At 31.5% G+C, this 23,376-nt stretch overlaps 1 protein-coding gene across 9 annotated transcripts in view; it reads right to left on the bottom strand.

Annotated features, from left to right (window-relative positions):
* LOC119679083 (tyrosine-protein kinase Fer) overlaps window positions 1-23,376 on the bottom strand; it is a 69,659-nt gene that overhangs the window by 27,952 nt on the left and 18,331 nt on the right. For 5 of the 9 annotated variants that reach the window (XM_038091247.1, XM_038091246.1, XM_038091245.1 and 2 more), the window contains 5 exons: window positions 3,976-4,072; window positions 3,577-3,910; window positions 3,241-3,516; window positions 2,997-3,168; window positions 400-2,175 (listed from right to left, as the gene is read on the bottom strand). In XM_038091247.1, coding sequence (XP_037947175.1) covers window positions 400-2,175; window positions 2,997-3,168; window positions 3,241-3,516; window positions 3,577-3,910; window positions 3,976-4,072 — 2,655 coding nt within the window. The remainder of the gene's footprint in view (window positions 1-399; window positions 2,176-2,996; window positions 3,169-3,240; window positions 3,517-3,576; window positions 3,911-3,975; window positions 4,073-23,376) is intronic. The other 4 variants (XM_038091249.1, XM_038091250.1, XM_038091251.1 and 1 more) reach the window with 2 other exon arrangements.

Consider the following 23,376-nt stretch of genomic DNA (forward strand, 5'->3'; position numbering starts at 1 on the left):
TTTACTAACTAAATATTTTGAAGAAACATGCTTTATTATTCAAAGTACATACTGTTAACAGCGACAATAAAAATTAAGGATTTACAAAATTAATTTTAGTTTAATTGAAACAACAACAACAACAACATGCAACAAAATCAAAATGGTGTTTTTAATTTACAAAACAATAAGTCTAAGAATTATTTTAGGAGAACATTAAAGTATATTGATAATCTTTTGCTGTACAATAGCTAAAATTACAAAAGAAATAAAAAAAAAAAATATATTGTATGTTTTAACCGTAAAATGGATGCCAAATTCAGTTGGCTTAAAAATGAAAATGGCGCCGCATACGCACGCAACAGCATACGATTATGTGCAACTGCCACGTGCATTCATTCTTGGTTGTCTACTACTCACACTCGTTGCCAGACTGGGTACACAGTAGCAGTGTTCCTTCATGCTGAGCACATCATCACTACTCTCTTCATCCTCCGCATCGACTGAGTTTGCCAACTCAAATGGTTGCTCGGTATTTGTAGAGCAGTGGACCATTTTTTTTCGTTTTAGTGAGGATGTCATCTCTTGTGGACACGTGCAGAATTCTTCTCCATCATTGCTAATATTAAATTCTCTGGCGAAGTCGAAAACACTTTTGCTTGGATGTATGCGCTGGCGTTTCGTGCAGATTTTGCAAAGTTTGCCTCGTTTTAACTGAAAGTTGATGAGTTTAGAACGGAACGTATTGCGTATAGCTTTGGATTTCTTTTGTATTTTTGGCACCTTAAATTTAAGTTTTGTACCGGGTTCCTTGGACGGATTTGTTGCATTTGTAATACTGTTACCGATGTTGTTTTTATTATTGTTTTTGATGTTTGTGTGAGTTTGTAATTCAGAATTAGTGGAATTTGGGCAACCACTTGGATTTACTATGTTGGAGTTTTCGGAGTCAGTTGCTAGGCTTTCGTTTTTCAGACTTTGAAGTGAGCTTTTACTTTCACTGTTGCACTGTAGTTGTGGAGTATCAGTGGAAGTAATGCTCTCTTCGGTGTTTCTCAGAAGTTCATTGTTTCCAGCAGTATTATTTGTATGAGTAGATTTTTGTAAACGACCTAATGGACTTTTAGAGAATTCTTTGATATTAGTTAAAATGGCGTTAATGGATTTTTGAGAGAAAGACATAGATCTTTTTTTATTATTATTTTGCGAGGAATGGCTATCTTTTCTTTGCAAATTAGGTCTGCAATCAGAACTGGAACTTGACGTTCGCTTGGAGCAACAGTTTGTGCCAAAATCTTGATCGCCATTCGATCGTGAAATTGTAATTGCATCTATTGCTTCAATTGCGTCGAGGTCCATATTTGATGTTGAAACTGGTGGAAGTGGTAAGCAACGTTTCAGTCTATCATCTAATGCTCGGTTAAGTTCATCTATTTTATCTAGATGTGCATCTATAGAATTTTTGATAGGCTCTTCTTTAGGTGGTTCGGCAATGGATAAGAGGGGAAGTGGAATAATATCTCTATTGCTTTGAGATAAAGTTGTGTTAGTAGTTTTAATTGAATGCAAAATGCGTTTGTTTATACTGTCTTCTCTGTTGATTTCAATTTTTACATTTTCTTGCCGCAGAGCCAGTTCGCCACTTTTAATACTCTCACAGTCGCCATTATTATTGCCATCATTCCCAAATCCCATTTCTAAGTCTGTATAAATGTTATTGTTGTTATTATTGTTAGTATTTGAAACTTTATCAAGCGAACTGCAAGCATTAACCGTATTGTTAGTGCTCTGAAAAGGCTCCTCAGCGAGGCACAATTGGGAGAATTGTGTGCGCCGCAGTTTTGGTAAGAACTTAGTCGCTACGCCACGTTCAAACACGATAACGGATTCAAATTCCATCTCATGCAAACCGTAACTATTATGAGCTTCCACACTAGCAGCCATGCGTAAAGGGTTAGTAATGGGCTCGTATCTAGCAGGGCTGGTATTTACCGAAAGCGATCCAAGACTTTGAGATCGCGGCTGCAATTTGTTGAAACGCGGTGTACGAGCCCGCGTTGTTGGTGTTGTTGGCTGAGGTGTTGATTTGCGTTTGAAGTGACGGCCACGTAAAAGGGTAAGAACTCCACCGCGTCGACGCAACTCGTTCAGTATACTTACACTAGCGGAAGTCGTTGAAGAATTCGAGTTCATGTTCTAACATGTTTATTTGTTATATTAAGATATGTATATTGTTGTTTTGTGATTAACATTAGTAGAGGTAGTATGAAAGCAAATGTACCAAAAGAAAGAAAAAAGAATATGATTAAAAATATTTTAAATAATATATAAAGTATGACGAAATACCAGTGCTTTTTATAAAAGTGATTTGAAAAGTTCAAAAACTATTAATATATTTATATTTATAAACATATGGTATTCCTTATATTTTCCTACTGAGTTTTCGTATTCCAGGAACCAGGTTTGAAATTTACAGGATATTATTGTAGTATTTTTAAAAAAATTTGTTAATAAACAATTTTTTATATAATCATAACACACAGAAAAATAAAAAAAAGTGAATTAATTACAATCTTATTGAAGTTAATATCTCTATCAATATCGGAAGCAAATACATCAAAAATTATGAGTCTCACAAATACAAACTATTAAGCAATTTGCTCGGCTTCTAAACTGGATGAAAGTGCTCCTGTAATATATGCCTAAGTAAACGAATGTAAGTAAATGATTTGAATCACTTTCTTTGGTTTTTATTTTTTTAAAGGCTACAACTTTATTTTTAATCACTTACTTATTATTTTATATATTAATAACTTATACTTTTATATCACCTCTTTCAATTTAAACGGAATAAGTATTTAAATAATTATATTTTTGTTTTTTAATCTCATAGAAGTTTGTTAGAAGAATAAGTAACTACAAGTTCCACAACCTGTGAGAAGTTATTTTTTTAATGATGCTAAGCGTTTCACATCATTTTTTACCATACCAGCAATTTAGTTTTGCAAAAGACATACCTGTTGATCGTTGTTGAAACCATTTTCAATAAAATTAGGCTCCAAATGATCATCACATCCTGATGGCAACTCTTCACAGCCAACTTCATTCAAAGCACATTTAATCATGTCCACCAATTTTTGTTTCTGTTTTTCTTGACAACGAAGTGCATTTAAATCTTTTGACTGACGACTATAATCATAACAAAATTAAAATTCGATATTAGTTCTAAAAATATATAATGAATAAAATTGTGTGAAATACTTTTGACTATCTTTGATTGATTGTATTCCATTTGTAGTACTACCATTCGAAATAACAGTACCATTTGCTATTGGAGAGCCACCATTCACGTGTTCAATCATTTTTAATTGCCGTTCCTGACAATCTTTAACGGATAGTTCCAAATCCATAAGACGTGTACGCAGCCAGTCTACAGTGAGATTATCAACTGTTAATGTGCTCGCTTGTAACTTGCCCGGTATATCTTCAATAAGAGATTCATCGAACTGAAATACCAGTGGTGAGGTGGGTGAAGTTCTAAAATAATTAAATTAAGTAGCTTTTAAAAAAGTCATTAAATTTACTTTGTTATTTTACTTATGCTTCTCTGTAAATTCCCGATATTCTTCATTGGGATTTATGCTGTTTATCACATTATCTATACGATTTTGTATCTCCTTAAATTTATCCGATGTAAAATCACTGTGCTGTATTGTTTCTTGCAATATGTTCTTCCACAATAATATAAAACTTTCCTGTACAGACTGCTGATGCTCTAATAATCCCGGAAGTAGTACCGTACGGAAGTCTTTTTCCACCTCAACGGCCTCTGTTATCGACAATACGTACTCATTGTGTGTCAGATGTAGTTTGCGGCAGGCTTTCTGGTATTTATCTCGCACATCATCCAATTTGCGTCCACCCCGGCCAGCTATAAGTAGGCATATTGGAATTAAATAGAGTTCATTTTATTTTTATTTAAATTGTTAATCTTACATTTTATATAATGCTCTTCAAACCGTGTTCTTAGGGCCTTATAACCCTCAAGATGTTTTTGATATTCGGCCTTTTTACGCACCACTTCATCTGTAAGCTGTAAAACAAAGAAACATATAAATTAATTTTGGAAGCGGACATACTTCTCTAGAACACATCACATATTGAGAATATCTTGTACACAAATTAAAAAAATCTTTAATTATATCTAAGTTACATAGAACTGTCATTTTTCTTGAATCGCTAAATGCAATGATTATTATAAAATTAATTAATTTCTATACAATTAGCGTAGTTATATTGATCGTTAATAATTTCTTACCAACTGAAAGTAAGTAAAATTCATTACCGGAAATGGCGCAAATACCTTTTACAACACAACTAAAACTCCACTATCTCGACTATCAAATATTTACGACAATGCAGTATTCAAATCACAATTTTCATTATCGCAACATTCACAAATTTCTAATTAATTTTTTTTATGGTTAATAAAGTATCGCAGGCTTACTGGATTGTAACCATAGTATGTTTGTCCATCTTATATTAAAACATTTTTTCACGTGCATGGTTTTTGTATAAAACTTTATCCGATTATGCAAGAAATACCCGAATACGTGCAGCATGTATCTAAAGACAAGAGAGTTAAAATCGACTATTTTAACTAGTTAGGTACGTGCTTATGACGTATGTCACATAATCTTTTAAAAAATTAATGACCGCGAATACATAACATTTTGTTTTGTATTCACATCGTATTGGTGTCCTATAATCAATGGAATTTACAGCCAAATTTTCTCAACTAGCTCTATTAACTTTTTACCTTACCCATTAAGGAAAATTAATCACATTTTTTATGTTTTTGTGTTTTAGTGCTGTTAGCTAGCACTTTTAGTTTGCTCTGAGATGAAAACATACTCTTTTATTGCCCTCTTCCAAGGTATCAACAAATATCGCTAGTGTAATATAAGAAATAAATGATTCGCCTAAGTGGAACATTACCAATAGATTTGTTGAAAAAGGAAAAAAAAGCTACACTGGAAACAATTCAACATACTCACAAAGTATGAATGCAATCGTTTCAAAAGAGAAAATTAACTAACTGGCAGACTGGGAGCTCATGACGGCTCCCCAACCAATAGGATACAATTATCTGGACGGAGGATACGTTAGCGTTTTAGAGTCTTGCACTCCGCAAGACACCCACGTAACTATGGCATACAATACATTTGAGTAAAAAAAAACTACTTGAACTAAAAATTTGAAAAAAAAAAAAATATTTAGTAATATTTAACATTATTAAATATTTCAAACTTCGGCAATTTTCATTGTTTGTTAGTGAACAAAAAAAGGAGATACAATAAAAATACGAGATCACAAGATCACGAGAGACACAATAGCGAGTTATTACTTTACAGTTAGAAAAAATATTTCAAAAAATTTTTACTAATAAAAAAAAATAAACAAAAATTAGAAAATAAAAGTTGCCTTGCAGCTGCAAGAGCCTTTGTCTCAACTGCTGCAACGCAAACTGAACTTGTTGAGAGCAAGTAGGCAGGCGCAAAGGCATTGGTGGCGTTAAATGAGATCCGCCAAAGAAGCTAATTTGAGTGAAGCTGTGGAGCTGTCGAGCAGTAAAGCAAATTCGTAGATCAAGCAACTGAGTTGGTGCCTAAGTCCAGCAACTTTGACTTTTCTGTTCCGCTGCTTGAGATATTCATACAATCTGAAAAACTACTTTTAAGCACACCTGAGCTTTAAACGTGAAATAAATTAAAATATACATTGCATCTTTTTCTTTTTGTTCATATTTTTGGTAATGGTTTTATTTTGAATTTACAAACTTGTTGAACTGCTAATTTGTGGCTTTGCTAAGTTGTTGCTTCTTATTGATGGGAGAAAATTAAAATATTAAATTTTGGACTCAGAAAAATGTCTAGTAAAACTTAGTCGTCATGTTCGCCATAGTCGATTTTGTTTATTTTTTTTAAACTAATATCTATGATCAGAAATAAAACTATATTTTGTTGAAAGAACTATTTTTTTTCCAATCACTGATTGGATTTCTGATTACTCCTGTAGTACTGAAACTACAATACTCTCAACGGTTCTATCTATTTGCTCAGCAATTTGTTTATTGCCGTTTAGGTTAATGCATATTCCGAATTCATTAAATTCATCTTTGAAAGAATCATATTACAACTCCTTATCAACTCCTTAACACTATTTTCTTTTCGAATGTAGGCTACAAGATCTCTATTGAGGATTTTCTAATAATGGAAAGCAATATAAGTTTCTGTTGCCTATATCAAAACTATACAATTAAAAAGTATTATTAATTAAGCTTTATCTCTTTCCAGGCAAAAATGACTTTATATTATTTTGTGATGGTGAAACACGTGAGATGGTACCGCACATTAAGATGTTTTATCAAGTTACTACCTCAGGTATGCCTACCTCAAGTCTTTCATTGAAAAAATTTTATTGTATATATGATTCTTTTGATCGTGTCCGAGAATTTTCCATTTTTAATTATGCCTTGATTGATTATCTGTCTAGTGTTGTTGTAAATAACTCTTGCAATACCTAATAAAAAAAGTTCTGAACCTATCAGTGTAACAAGATAGGTCGTAGCGTTGTTCATACGATGTCTGATCACAGACCTTTATGCTGGAACCAGTCTATTGATAGAATTGTGGTTGTTGTCACGCAGTCCTACAATGGACACCGCCGCGGTTGTAATATGGCCATGTTATAATATTCTCTCATAATTATTTTGTATGGACTTAAACATTTTTTTGATCTAATGTGTAATTTATATAATAATTACTGAAAATATAAATTTTAGTAATCGAAAACAAAGTTCCGAAATTACTTTGTTTAACAATTATTAATATTTTTAAAATAAAGTATTCTTGCTTTAAACATGAACTTTCGCGGAAAGGAAGTCTACATTCTAACTGACATTCAGGTAGCTATTAAAGCCTTATCAGCGGTCTGTATGTCATTCAGATTAGTGCAAGAATGTCAGCAATTTATCAACGCATTCCCGCGCATTCTAATATTGAGGGAAATGAGCGCGCAGACGAACGCCTCCTATTATATAGGATATCCCTATTTCTATCTCTGCCCCTGTCAGCTACCTGCATAGGTTGATTTATGACCATTTTTTGCGACAGGCAAATATTGAGTGAACCCTCGTCGCCTCAGCAGCCAGGCCGCGGGCTACATGTTCAATCTATTCCAAATGTGGAATCTCTGACTTAATACACAGAAACAAATCAGAGGTATCTAGGTTAATATCTGTCTTTACAGGACACTAAACCATTGGATGGCATGGAACTAGACTTGGCCTACCCTATGGTATCTCCTGCAATGCATGTCTACCAGCTCACAAAGAAAGAACACGAGAACGCCCGCTGTATCTATGTCCAGGTTTGGAAAAAACCAGGCTTACGTTTCTGGGGGCCCCCTTCTTCAACACATTCGGCAATATCTCTAGCACTAGCTTGACCTTCTCCTACTTCCCATTATTACAAAATTTTGTGGATTCAAAACGGCTTTTTTAGCTTTTTAAGGACGACACGTTCCTCCCTGCACCACAACTAACTAACTTAAATGAACTATTTTATTTAATTTAGTGTAATATTTTGCTTGTTGTCACATTCTTCTTATATTTATATTTTAATAATTCGTCTCTTTTATTCAAAATAAAACTTTCCTTCTATATTCTGCTTTTAATGATTTTATTTTTGCAATAAATAAAAATATCAACCGTAACACTCGTAAAAACGCCGTTCTAGTTTTGCAATACAAAAGATATTCGCTGTGTTTTTATCGTCTCGTTTAATGAAGAAAACTACAGTTCGGTGACGACAAAAGAATTTGCTGAATAATTTAAAACCAAAACCAAATAATTTTGTGAAAAGAACGCAAAATATACCTATATATAATTTGCTTGGCTTTTGTTTAATGTCTTCAAATAAATTTTGTCAATGAACTGTTCAAAAACACTTTTAAATACTCGAGGTGTGAATATTTGTTCGGTTAGTCATTAGTTTTTTCCTTTGGAACGATTTGAGTGATTCTAACTGTTGCCATAAATTACCAGGCAATTTCTATAAAATGATCTATAAAATCTATAAAATAATCTATAAAATGTGAATATGTTTTTGTTTTTAATAGAAGAATCATATAAATAACTTCCAAGTGAAAGTTTTTCTATACACCAAAATGAATTCAATGGATATTCACCTGATTTATAAACTTTTCAATATTATTCACTAATATAATGCCAGGGAACTTGATTTACTTGCACATGCATGGTTTCATATGTTACAACAACAACAACCGTAGCTATGAGGAGGTGAAGAAAAAAAGTCGGCAGTCCAAGAAGTTGTAGAAAACAAATGTCGCTAAATTGTTTCAAATAAGAGGAATTATTTTTTATAGAAATCAATAAAACATTCTCAATGTTTTATTGATTTTTATTAAATAACATTAGTTTGTTAACGTAGAATCTCAGAATGGTTACAGGCTACTCGGGGAGGTATGCAGATCTGAGTCTGATGAAGTGATAAACAATAATCCAGTCTAGGCGCAGAGAGGCATTATGATGAAACCTCACAGTTAATAGAGAGTAAAAGTACTTAAGTGCACTAACTCAACTAGCCTCAACATAATAATGTATTAGTCAACAGGGTTTAGAAGAGGAATATTAATACTTGTAGTGTAGGTTTTGTATTTTTTTACACATGTTAATTAAAAAGAAATAATATAATAATTTAATAATTTAAGGTGATGACTTGTCATTTCATATATGATGGATATTGAACTTGAAAAGGTAAAGTAATTCTTTGCTAGTTGAATATAACTGCTATTACCAAGGTTTGTTTTACATTAAGCCCATGAACCTTATATTTGCCTCTAGTGCAACGTGAGGGGCTCGTTCTTGACTATTTGATTTTTCTTCATTGATCGGCGCTAAGTAATTCCGCAAGAAATTTTTAATATGATACACATGTAAACGATCTGTACACATTCACAAAAAAAAAAAAACAACTTGTTATCGTACTGTTAACAAATGAAATAAGTTCTATTTCCATACTGCCACAATCAATAAGTAATAACTTTTTCATATGACCATATACAAATATGCAATACTTATATATAGCACATGGGTAAATCACCAAGGTTTTTTTTATCAAAAATATTTTTAAATACATAGAATAGTTAAAAACATAGCAACAAGGGCACTTTCAGATTTCATCACAAGCAATTTGCATCTTTTTATTAAACATTTACTAATTGTGTTGATGAACGCAGATACATAGGCACCCACTGTACTCCAATAGTCAGACATATTGTATGTACCGTCTCATGGAAAGAAGATACAAAACTAATATAAAGTAAATTGTAATTGAAAATTATACAAACTGACTTCTCTCTTAAGAAAGATCTACTATGTAGATATCTTTACAGTCAATTTATTCTTTATCAATTTAATTTAAATTTTCTTATTCATTCTAGCATAAAATACGTAGTTCGCAATAGTCGTATTAATTGTCTCCAATCATATTCAATTTATCTGTGCTGCTCTGAAGAAATGTATTTTCATTTTCAATTTCAATTTAATAATTAAACGCACTTTAGAAGACAGTAAATAAGCTAGCTGCCCTCAAACGAAGAACGTGAAGAATCTGCATTGGATGAAATGATGGAATTGCGAATGGAATAAATTTAAAAGTTGTGAAAGCGGTAAAAGTATGCGAATTGAACTAAGTATGTTATTGTTATTAGACTTAACAGACTTAAGTCTATTCTAAAAATATAAAATAATACTTTATTTCCTAAATTTATAAAGGAAGCGCAATCGTATTATATAGACGATTGTTGCCGATCATTGCTGTTTACAAAAAATTTTTCGTTGAACTAAATTGCCAAATAAAGTGACAATAACAATAACAGACATCGAAGTTACATATCACAGTTAATTAAAGAGTTATGCAAAGCACAGCCAATTTATTTATAAACTAATAATGATCAATAAAATATCATAATAATTTATCAAAACGAAATGTTGTTTGTTACTGAACAGTTCAATAAAGTATACAGATAGAGAAGTGCTAGTGCTAGTGCCAGCCCAATTCAGGGAAAACGTTATCACTTATACCCTGCGAAATGAGTCCATTATATTACCATATATAAGCTTTAAATCAAAAATTTTGAATGAAGATAAAATTTATGTTTGTAATGAACCTAGGTATCTGAATGATCGACAGATGCTTAAAAAAATAGGAACTTTACTCCTTCTCTGGCCAATGTCCACCATTATTATCTATTTTCTCACCATTTTCTCCACAGTTATGACTGCAGTCGTGAATAGTAACCGGTTTACAGTCGTCGTGTTCATCTATTAGGCACTGCCTGTTAATACATCAACGAGTATTAGTGAGCGCGATATGATCAACTCTATTCCATTGCTTTGTTGTTATGAAATTATAAACGGATTAAGTCACATGTGTAGTTTAGCATGAGTGCACTTTGGGCCACATTTGGCCCATCACTTCAAAGTATTGTTTTCGTGTTGCCAGTTTCAACAAAATGTATAAGATAAAAATCTTTGCACTTTTTAAAATTGATTATTTAACTTATTGGTTTTGGATTTCATTTTTTGAAATTTTGATTTATGGACTACAAATTTTTGTGACAGTAACTTCACAAGTTGTGACGGTAATTGTCCCAAGCCAATTTGTAATTAAATAATTTTGTTTAATTGCTGTTGAAATTGTGTTTTACATTGAAAGATCGCCACACATAACTTAACATAGGATGTTTAAGCTCGTTTAAATTTCCCTTTGAATTTCATCATTTTAAATAATTTGCCGTTTCTACAATTTTTACAATTTCGCAGTTCATATAAGAAAATTAGTTTCGGAATTAGTTCTGCTGCTAACAAAGCCGAGCAATGAACTTGCGAAACAATCAAATTTAAAAATATTTGCATATTTAATTTGCGACTTTGTATTATGTCATTTAATCCATTCTTCACACTCCAGGCAACTAACAAAGATATTAAACTGTTTTAGCGTTCACGAAGTGATCCATTAACAACCTCAAATCAAAGCCCTGAACACAATAACTACAATTTATAGACTGCTACTACTTATGTCAACACTACAGTTAAGCGATTTGTGAAAGATATTTCGGATTAATTATATGACGAGCATTATAAATAAATATTTAACTTATATTTATATAATTTAATTTTATAAAGTTACAGTGACATTCACTTTAGTGAAATCCGCATATGCCTTTGGACTTGAATAAATCAATATACTACCTATATTATCGACGTATATAGTACACTATAAACTTGTAAGTTGGGAAAAAGATACTTTAAACAACAATCGACGAAAACGCCTAATCTGTACGCTATTTACAAACGTTTGAACACATCTTTCTTGCGAAAAACAGATTCAATTCTTTAACTAGCTAGGAGATGGCAAAAGAGCACAAATGTAATAATAATGAATATAGTCATCATTTACAGAACAAAAAATGTCTTATTCACAGATAATCGTTACGGTATGTTTTCTCCTTTTTAATTAAGATCATTGCTAATCGCCATGAAGAATTTATTCTTTTATATGGTCGACCAATTTTAAGTCGTAAAGTCATTTTGAGTCGGGCCAAAACTTGACAATGGATTATTTAGGACTATCTAAGACCACAAGTAAGTAACAAAGTCACAGTCACAACATCAGCAGCATCTAACTTGATAGGAGGTCGGATATGACTTTTATTGCCACCGACGTAGGAATGTAATGTAGGCAAAACAGCATATAAAGAAGACTAAGTTTTTATCCTGCAAAGATTTATCACAAACAATTTATATTTAAAACTAAATGGATACGAAGCAATTCGTAGTGAGTTTGTATCTTAGTAATAAAACAGACACACATAAATTTCACTCACTAAAATTGGCAAGGCTTGCTGCGTTATGTTAGTTTGCTTGAATCAGCATCTGCGCTGGTGAATAAGTATATCAGATTTGTTACAGTTGCGAATTCGATTATTCGCATTGATTCGTTATGCATTTTCGATTTCTGCATTTTACATTTATCTTTTTTAAAATTCGTAAGCATCGAACGACATATTCACATATTCACATCACGAATCCGCTGCCTGTTGCCTGAGTAGAACTGAGTTGTCTGAAGTAGTTTATTGAAATGGGATTACTTTAGTCGTCGGTGGCAGTATAAAGGTAAATAGCTTTTATTGCAGTTTAAACCAGCAGCCAGATAAGTTTTACAAACTCAATTCCAGACAAACTGCCGATGCAGTTGTACTCAGCTGAGTGCTGTCATATGACATTGACACATCTGTTTTGGCCAAAAAGTAACTTCCTTAAGACAGACACTTCAATACCAAAGTCATTAGCTGCACTTAGCCTGTGTTGCTCACCCCAAAACAAGAAGTTGCACCGCTGCCTCGCTTTAATGTTGCAACAAAAGTTGGCTAGGTTCTTTGCTCCTGCAAGTGCAGATCTTTTATTGAATAAGATTGCCGTTGTTGTTGGTAGTGCCACCGCTTGATTTCGTTGTACTTTGTACCTTGCACAAGTATAAACTTAAGACTTGTTTCATAACTGGTCCACGATTCTTGGAATTACGTACAAAGACTGATTTTGATTTTGACCGACAAATGTGTTCGAGTCGAGAATTTGTTTGCATTCATCTGTAAAAGGAACATTAAGGGCAAACTCGAAACTCTAAGGTTTATACGAGTATAAAAAGCGTATACAAAAGCGAACTGAATTAAAAAAGATAGATAAGTGAAGGTAAGAAGAAAAGAAATTTAATAAAATCAAATAAATAAATGTTATTGTAAATAAAATATTTCCTTCCATAGTTTCACACATGCTATCTAGAAAAGTGTATGTGTGTACATAAAATTTATAAATGAGTATAGATTAAAGTCAGAGATGATAAATATACTTTGCTATTCATCTGCTTTAGGTGTAGATAGTTTTTTATTAAAGAAGACTGAGTGCAAACATCTATCAACAAATCAAAACAAGTTGTTTTTTATTAAATATGAAGTACATAATAAAATAATTAAGACTTTTTTATAACATGTAGGTACAGAGAAAATTTGAACTATTTATTACAAAAAGGACTTTTATTTTTTGAATAACTAATTAATTAATTATCCATTAAAAATAATTCTTAAATCTTAAGTTTTAACAGCATATTTTAAAATATACTACAAACTGCGAATAATAGTAGAAATTAATCAGGATTGCTTTAGTAGTAGCAGTAGTAGTAATCTAAACAACTAAAGCTATAAAGTTGCTAAATATGATAAATACCAGGTTTTTAATTTAAATTAGAGTCGATGGCAAATGATCAACTTTTTATACACTTCTGATTTAAAATGAAAAAAAAATTGTTCTCCAGAACAAACTTTTTATTAAAATCAATGGTCACTTTTAATGATAACCAGTCTATTATATAAATATAATTGATATTAATTTTTAGAACTTGATACATCATCTATAATCCAAACAAGGATCAACATTCTATAAATACGTAAAGCTCTTCAATATTAAAATGTTAAAAAACCAGAAAGTTCATATGTATAAGCATCTGATTTGCTCAGTAATTAAATACGGATATGAAGTATGGACTATTCATATACATACAATAACATACATTGTGACCGAAAAGTTTCCGGTCATAAATAAATAAAACGCAAAATTCTTAATCTTCATCAATATTTATTTTATCTCCTTCAAAATATGCTCCATTAGAAGCGATACACAAATGCCAACGTTTCTTCCAATCATCAAAACATTTTTTATAGGCGCTTTCCGGTATGGCTTTGAGTTCCCTCTGCGAATTCTGTTTTACGTCTTATATGGATTCAAAACGCGTTCCTCTGAGTGGTAATTTGAGTTTGGGAAACAGGAAAAAGTCACACGGTGCAAGATCAGGTGAATACGGTGGCTGTTCGATGGTATTTATTGAATTTTTGGCCTTAAAATCGTTGATAATGTTGGAACAAAGCGAGGAGAATCGGAAAAAGCCATGAATTATCCATACACAAATAGGCCACCAAAAGCAAAGAGCTCTCACGACCGATGCCTAGCTCTCGTGCTATCTCTCTAACACTCACATGAGGATTTTGGAACACGATTTCCTTTGCCTTTTCAATGTTTTCGTCGGTGGTAGAGGCCGAAGGTCGTCCAGAACGCGGCATGTCTTCGACGGTCGTACGACCGTCCTGAAAGGCTTTGTACCACTCATAAACTTGAGTTTTCGATAAAACTGATTCCCCATAAGCCTTTTGTAGCATTCGCAACGATTCTGCACACGAAATTCGTTCGAAACACAAAATTTGATGCAAACTCTTTGTTCAATATTTTTTTCCATTGTTTTTTTCGCAACGCACTACTGAGGTGAACTGGTTTCAACAGCTCCCGTAAACGAACTGTCTGACAGATCGCGCTCATTTTTGGCATAGTAATTAAGGACAGTGCTGCCAAACTACATAAACTTAAAATATCGAAAAATATACAGCGCGCGAATTTTAAATGAGAACCTCCGAAAACCTTTCGGTCACAATGTAAACCGACTTTTGGTAGGTGGAAAACGAATACCTCGAAAAATATGTATATGAAGACTAATGATGAATTAGTCTTACCTAATCCGGCATAATCACAAGCTACAGCATATAGTTGGGGGGGGACATAATATAAGAACATATATTTACTCTCCGCGTCTGAGATGACTTGGGTATATGCAAGCAAGTGGTAAAACAAGTACTTACAACGGCACTAATTGGTGGGAGTAATAAAGAAAGACAAATAAAAATGTGGATAACATAATTTGGGTATGCATGATTGAATTGCCGTGGCATCAAATCTGGAACAATGCAACGTTTGGTCATACATATTCGTATGTATGACTCGTATATATATCAATCAAAATGCAATATTTTTGATTTGAGATATTAGTTTCATCCAGATCCTTGTAAAAACTTAATAAGTTTTAACTAAATTGCTGATTTCTATATTCATATTTATTCTAATTTTTAAACATTAAACTTTTTTTGCGCCACATCTCTCATCGGAGATAATCTTTTTCTTTGCAAATCCCTTTAGACGAAGTATTAGGTTTCGCAGCTGTTATCTAACTTGTTCCACTTAGGGAGCTGCAACGATCTTATCTGAGGAGTCAGTGCATGTAGTGTTGCATGCAGTACGGTTTCAAGTCGCTTTGACTGTGCGCATTTGAGTTGCACGTACGTGGAGAGCGCCTGTAGCGCTCTTTACTTTATTCGTAGTTGAAGCTTTTGATAGATGCGTTAACGTGGGAACGTTTACAGGTTTTGTGGTGTTTTGTGGTTGAAACCTAAAAATGAAATTGAATTTCACAGTTTTAATTACTTAAATTCTTTTAAAGCAGAACGCTGCTGAAATCACAATATTTCACAATATAAAATGTTGTGAGTAACTTTACATATATTTTATTCTACATGAATAACAAAACACTAATATACGAGTACAGTTTTGTATATGTTATATAACAAATAACTTCTTAAACTGTATTGTTTCATTATAAAAGCAACTACATTCGTATATTTGCACATTTCAGCTACCAAATATGTCCGCAAAACAGCAACAGCATGTAAATATGTTACTTCCATAAAAGTCTAAATGACACTTTGTAGGTTTAAGCCACACTTTGTCGCTTTCTGACATAGGAACATTAACAACAACAACAGCAACAACCACAACAGAATCTCAGCTTCAACAACATCTTAACATCTTTGCTTCACTGTCTTGTTGTCGATTCTGCTGCTGAACAGCCGCTCTGAACAACACAAATGATTCTTTATGGGATTTGTACCAGTCGGCGCATTAGCACAGAGGGCGATCAACTTTTGTTGCTTTATGGTCGTTGGCGTTGTTGTTGTTCCGTTCATGTTGTTTTGTTACTTATTCAACAACTTAACAACAAACAAACAATAAACAATAAATATAAGTTGTACTGCAAACTCGGCGTTCTTATGTTTCAAATTCAAAAAAAATATTTTTATTGTGTTTTCTCATCAGGTAAAATAAAATAGTAAACACTTTGACTGGTTCCATCTGAATCAGAGAGTATTGGACATGACATTGGCAGCATTTGTATTCTAATTTATTGACGTTTATAAAAGAAACATCACATATAGATTACAATGCCTTAAAAACATACATATATATATCTTAGAACGCAGCCTCATATACTATAATATAATGTCTATATTAAAAGTAATATAAAAACAATAATGTAATAATAAATAACATTAAAAAAATTAATCAGTTCATCATCATATATTGGCGTTTACATACGTAAAGCCATTATTTTTATTAAATTAGCATTATATCTATATATGTATTATATTAAAAAAACAGTCATATGAAATTGAGCACAAGGGTGTATGATAGTTACATGTGTTTTCAATTACAAATGATTTTGGTTTAAGATTAAATTTTGTAATATATTGTATATTTCTATAGATACCTAATCAACAAATATTTAGAGAATTAAATAGAAAGGGTTTCTCTAAATTCTTTAGAAAAAAAAACTATAACGATATTGACTACGCTTTCTACAAAAATCATAGCTGCATTATTGTCTGCAAATATTGAGAGCCATTCGAAAAAATATACATTTCTTGATAAAAATGTAATTAAGAGTTTCTCCTTTTTGTGCAAAAAAAAGTGCTACAAATATAGCTGATGAAGACAACGATAATAAAAAACTGGACTGAAAAGTGTGCTAAAAGCTGACAGTCCCACAAAAAAAGCAGAAATATCAATGGTGAGACTACACAGCTATATAAACAGCAGCAGCAACAACAACAGCAGCAGCAACAACAACAGCAGCAGCAACAACAACAGCAGCAGCAAAAGTAGCGGCAGCAACAATTATGACAGCACTTCACAAAACTCAAACATTCGCCAATTGGCGTGGTAGCAATCTTATGGATTTGCGGATATGCTCCACTTTTTGGCTTAGTAGCAACAGATACAATCTGAAATGAAACGAACGAGTTATAGTCTTGCTTATCCGGACACAAAACCGTAATAAACACAACAAGAGCGAGAACCAGCAGCCAAGTTGCACAACTTGTTGCTTACATGTGCCATACGACAAGTTCAATAAAAATAAAGTGAACAAGACGAAAAGTTACTGCAATCACCGCTACAAAATTAAGTGCGCTGCACTTGTGAATTTCGGCGAATATTTTACGCTGCCAATCGATCAACATCAAAGGGGGTTCTTTAGTTTCCAAGCAGAAAGACTATGAGGAATCGAAAATAGACGCTCAGATTCGAATATGCATTGTTGTATTGAGTGATTTCCCTTTAAGTGCAAAATATACTATATCCATGTATCGATATAAATTATTGATAGTTATTGCCGGGGTTTTTTCTAAGTGATTAATATTTTTAACAATGGAAATATTTATGCAGACGTTCACAACTTGTTCACAATTATGTTTTGTAAAATTATTTATCCTTTTATATACACTTTTTCAGTGTTATTAGCTAGCACTTTGACCTTTGCTTATTTAAATGTAAAAATTTTGGATTTTGGTGGTTGAAGTTTACTAGAATGAAGGGTTTTCCTTCGTAATCAATTTATTAGAGTAATTTATAGTGTGACAATTTCAGTAACTTAAGCAAATGATGCTCAGGATTTTTTTTTTAAATAAATTAAAATTGAAAATAATTAGAAAGAAGAAACTTAGGAGGTGAAATAAGTAAGTTTCTCTTGTTGGCTGCATATTTATCCAATAAATTTTGACTCCGCATTTTTTAGGACTGGAATGTCTAGAAGAAAAATACGTACTTAAGCAATTGTTATTTTTTTTTAGCAAACTTTTATACGTTTCTGATATACGGTTATGAGTAAATAGAAATGAGATAGTTTTTAATACCAATCAATTTTTCATTCGAGAATATTTTTGTTGTTATATTTTTTTATTTTATTTTTATTTATTGAAAAGATAACAATATCACATTTTGAAGTTTGCGTGGTTATACGAATTAATACGTTGAAAATGTTTTTTAGGAGCTTTCATATGAAAACATTCTTTTTTCTCAAAATTGAAGTGACATATTATGTATCTTATATTTTTCATATTATAATATCTGAAATGATTTTTCCTTTTGAACTTATCATTTGGACAGTTAATATTTTTGTTCATGATCTCTCTGTACTTTACTTCATTTGCTTAAGTGATTTGACTGTGTCTGGACCTTGAAGTAGTTTGGTAAATCAACATCTTTTTTCAAAATCAACATACTAAAATCTGCAATAATTGTGCCAAACGAATTGTGTGGGAAATACCACAAAGTACGCATAACCACCTTGCATGCTGCTTTGTTAGACCAGAGCGCACAATACTGGTCATTGACAGCGGATGTTTCATGGCAACAAAATTTGGGAGGAAAACATAATTCATTATTTAATGTTTAACGTTTAACGTTTAAAAACGAAACCATAATCGTTTGAGTTTTTCAAGAGGAAAGGTGAAACCACGTTGGTAAATTTATAAAGTGACAACATCACCATGACCAATGCTTTGACCATAAGACCTTAAAGTTCAATGCCGTCTCTTTATGAAGCGGTAAAGTCTGTGTACCTCAACATAAACACTAAATAATTTTACAAAATCGCAAAGGCTTATAAACAATGCAAATGAAAACTTTTATGAAAAATCTTTATTTGCAAACATGAATACAAGCCAAAGGTACTACGTGTAACCCCAAAGCATTAGAAGACTACAAAATGGAAAAATATGGAAACGTGCTTTAGTGTTGAATTATAAAAATAATTAAAAAAAGAATTGTTTTTCTTTTAATATTCGTTTTTTGTATTTTGCTATATCTGCAGATTCAATGTATTCGTTTTTGAGAACGTAGAAGTATGCTGGCTTCGCAAAGGTGACAATGTAGATTATCGATTGATTGCACTACCTTCAAAAAAATCAGTAAAAAATACCAAACAACTACAATAATTTGATTGTTTTCTTTGAATTTTACCTACAAAAAGTGCTGATTGTTTTGTGGCTGCTGTTGCAAGACTGCAATGTCACGTTTTTTTTAACCTTCTGCTAATGAAAACAAAAGGTTTTCATACATTTCAAGTACATTCCAACCTGTGGCAACATTGGTTTTCACAGCAGAAAGCAAAAGTACCCAAACATGGTGTAAATATCTGAAAACCCTACTAATTGAACTGCGCTAAGAAAAATTGTTCATTGTATTCCGTTGTAAAAAATGATTTTTTTACCTGTGCTTACACATTACTAAGGATTCGATTCACATTGAATTTTATTTAAAAAACAATATATTCTTTCATTTTAACTTTTATTCATGTTTAATTGACTATACTTTAGAGCCTCTAAGATTTTCTAGCGATCAATGTTGGAGAGACTTTACTGACTCTATAAAATCAAGATTAATAAATTATGTTAATAAATGTCAAATAATTTCTATGACAATATAGATTCGGCTAAGATTCTCTAGCCATCAATGTTGTAGAGAAATTTTAACATTAAAATTGCTTATACAATGTGCATCATGTAAACCACTTCTCTTCATTTTATCGTTTTTTTGATGCTTTTAGCTGATATTTTGACTTTTGATATAATTTTTGTTTATTTGTATATCATTGAGTTAAGTTAAATTGATTTAAACACGGAATGCTTGCCTAAGTGGAGTGCAAAGGTTTATTTAAAGAGGTGTTGAAATTAAATTAATTACCTTGGATAATTGTCAATGTATGATTAAATTTATTTGGTGAATGATTTTAGAAAAATCATTGTATGATTGTAGAATATGGAGGCTATGACTATAAAGACAGAAATGTACGGTATTTCTTTGCATAATTTACATTGTATACTCGAAACACACCCTTAGCTAACTCGCCACACAAACTATCCCAAACTTCACTTTATGGTAATTTAACAGATTCCGGGTACTCCACAGAGTTTGATTGTTCATTCTCATTCATATCCAAATGGCTATGTTTGAATTCAACACAAGTCTGATAAATAGTCTTTTTACAGAAGAGCTTTCTTTTTTTTTAACAACAAATAGTGTATAATTAACGCATGTAATAGCTTTGCGGGAAAAACAAATGGTTTTTCACAGACAAAAGGGCCTTTAAAGGTTGCCACTTTCTACAAATTATATATTTTATATGAGTCGCATTGTTTATTACTTGTCCTCCGAACTAACTGATCGATCTGATTGCGTTAATTATTTAGAAATTCAATTTTGGCGACTTTTTCGATTGAAAAAATAAGTTTTACGAATGTAACATAGCTGTGTATTAATAGTTCTTTTCTAATTCTTTGAATTCGTATTTCTATCGTATTTGTTACATTTAGAGTGTCGCTGTTTGTTAGACAATAGATGTTCACGTTTGGCAAAAACATACTGAATTGTGTTTCACCAGTGATATCACCTTTTCTCAGGTTAACATCAGTATATCAAACAGTTTTAAAATATTAACCTTAGTTTATGTACAGAATAAGTGAGATCTCCATTGCTTACTGTAGTAAATCTCAATGATTTCAGGACGTAGACGACACATTTTTAGCACTTTTAGGTCTGTAATTTTATAATTTTATTAAATGGGTTCATATAATATGTTGTATTAGGATTGTTATTCCACGTTAATAGTATACAACACATTGCATTATGCTGCACCTTAAATGTGCATTTAAAGTGCATAGCACTTAGCAAATTGCCTTTTATATAAATAAACGTATTTGTAATTAACAAATTGTAGTTGCGTTATTTGCCATAAATTGAGTTCAAAATTGGTTATGCTCCGTACTCCCCATAATAGAGCTCCCTACTTTTGATTATAATTATTGAAAAATCGGGAGAAAATAATTTTACTTTTGTACAAAATTCATTCTTAGGCAAATAGAAATTTGTTTCCAATATTTTCCAACACAATTTTGTAAAAATGTTTGCCAATTTGGCACTACGCCAAATTAGCAATAAAAATATTTTAAATAAAATGTAAAATTTAATGTTGTTTGTCTTAAATTTAAACTTAGTGATATACTAAGGATTGGGAGGGGGAAAAGAATGAATATAGCAGTAAAATTTGGCTGAATGCTTTATTGTCAATTAGAATTCATAAATCTATTTTATATATAATAAATGTGGTGTACATTACGTATTCAAGTGACAATTATTGAAGTTAGCAATTTACGAATTACTGCAGTATCTATGAAGTCTATGTTGTATCGAATCCAGGCACGAGTTTTATACGATCTTTTTGCTCAACAATTATTTTTTGTGTTGACTTGCTTACTCTTTCGGGTTGTGAAACTTTTTTTATTTGGTTGGAACGTCACAATTATTATCATAATTTTTCAAAAATTATTATAGTATACCATATGTGTACTATATTTTATTATATATGTTTAATACAAAATTTTCTTTTAGTTGTACAGACACACTTTTGAAAAACACCTATTTTTTCTATAAATAACTTTTTCCTCCTTTAATTTTCATCAATTTTCAACTACTGTTTCAAACCGCCTACTCCTCTTTCAATCAAAGTAGTATTTTCTTTAATAATAAAATTTGCATCAACAGTAACGTTAAGAAAGAATTTGTGTTTATACTTAAAAAACTACTGTTCGAAAAATAAGCTATCCTGAAGATAATTTATTTAAACTGTACGATATATTCAAAATAAATATTTTTAAATAAATGTATATTATATTATATACACATATTAGAGCTGTAATGTAGCCATATACAAAAGACGTCACACCGCATCTGTATTACTGTATTAAACTGAATACACGTTTTTTACGAAGAAAACCCCTTCATTCCACACACATAAGTAGTCAAAGCTCAGCTCAGCTTACCTTAAATATGGTATAAACGTTAAAATGAGTAAAACCGAAACTGCTAGCTAACAAAGAATAATAACGTAGGACTTTTTGTCAAATTATTCCCTGTAGATATACTCTTATAATGAAAGTACTTCATTTTTTATTTATATATAAAATATTGCTTATACCTTAATAAAAATGTATTTTAATTTTAAAATTAACGTTTAAAATTGAAGTCAGGATACTTGTTAATTATACAACAAATGCGTGTTTTACTGATTTATTTTAAATACAACAACAACAAATACACTTGTAACTTTTCACAACCTTTTGAGGAATACATTATTTATTACAAACTTTTTTTTATTGAATTATGGAATTCTAAAAACTGACCAAGTGAGTTGAAGTACTAATGTCAAGTACTTTTCTAAATCAATTCAATAATTTCAAGGTAAAAACGCAAAAGTGTTGTTTTTTATATTTTTTCAAATCAAATTTCCTGTTATTAATAAAAAAATAATTTTTCCCATGACTTAATGACACTGCAACCAATTAAATTGCACCTGCTTAACTTGCTACATATAAAATTTAATTGAACTTGATATACCCGAACTGAGTACTTAAACTGATTATGATTCTTTACAAATATTGAAACTAATATCTACAAAGTCTATGCTTTCTGGCATAGAAGGTTTCTTTGAGTACTCTACCTGAAATACAATATGTAGATATGTTGATTGCAATGAAACTTACTTTATTTTCCTATTCTAATCTTATTTCCAGTAGCTTAAAAGTTCAGATCCAGCTAAGTATTTATAACATTAACATTGATCGATCGTTACATTAATTAATTTATTTTAATGTGTACATCTTAAGGTACATCTAGAAAACATCGGAACTATCGGAACTGATTTCCTTTTATGATTTGTTAATATATTTAGTCTGGGAATGATGAAACACCATTATATTTAAATCTAAATTCTATACAAGTTGATGGTTTAAAAATATATTTTTATAAAAACAACTTCTGTTTCTTATAGAATAGAAAGTTATAGGTTTCTTCAATCCCAGTGCACTATACTAGAACTTTTAATCTAACTCTAACTGACTCTAATCAAATAAAGACCAAAAAATCTCTCGAAGAGAGATTCCTTATATAGAGTCACAGTCATAAAGAATGTGATTGGAAGTCTCAGTCCCTTGTAGGCAGAGGCACCATTATGTCAATTCATTTCTTAATTTGAAACCAATTAGTATACTAATTATACTTATTAGAATAGAAAACAAAATACTCGTAAATAAAATCTGATACTATTGGAGATAAATCTAAGCAAGTGGTTCAACTACCCAAATTTAGTAAGCTGAAAAAGTGCGGCGCTAAAAAAAAAAGAACAAATGATGTATATTCGTAGCTGGTTGGAATTCTTTTTATAATTTATTATTTATCATTTATTTTGAGATACTTAGACGAAA

The sequence above is a fragment of the Teleopsis dalmanni genome, chromosome 2 (assembly GCF_002237135.1).
Source record: "Teleopsis dalmanni isolate 2A chromosome 2, ASM223713v2, whole genome shotgun sequence".
Taxonomy (NCBI): domain Eukaryota; kingdom Metazoa; phylum Arthropoda; class Insecta; order Diptera; family Diopsidae; genus Teleopsis; species Teleopsis dalmanni.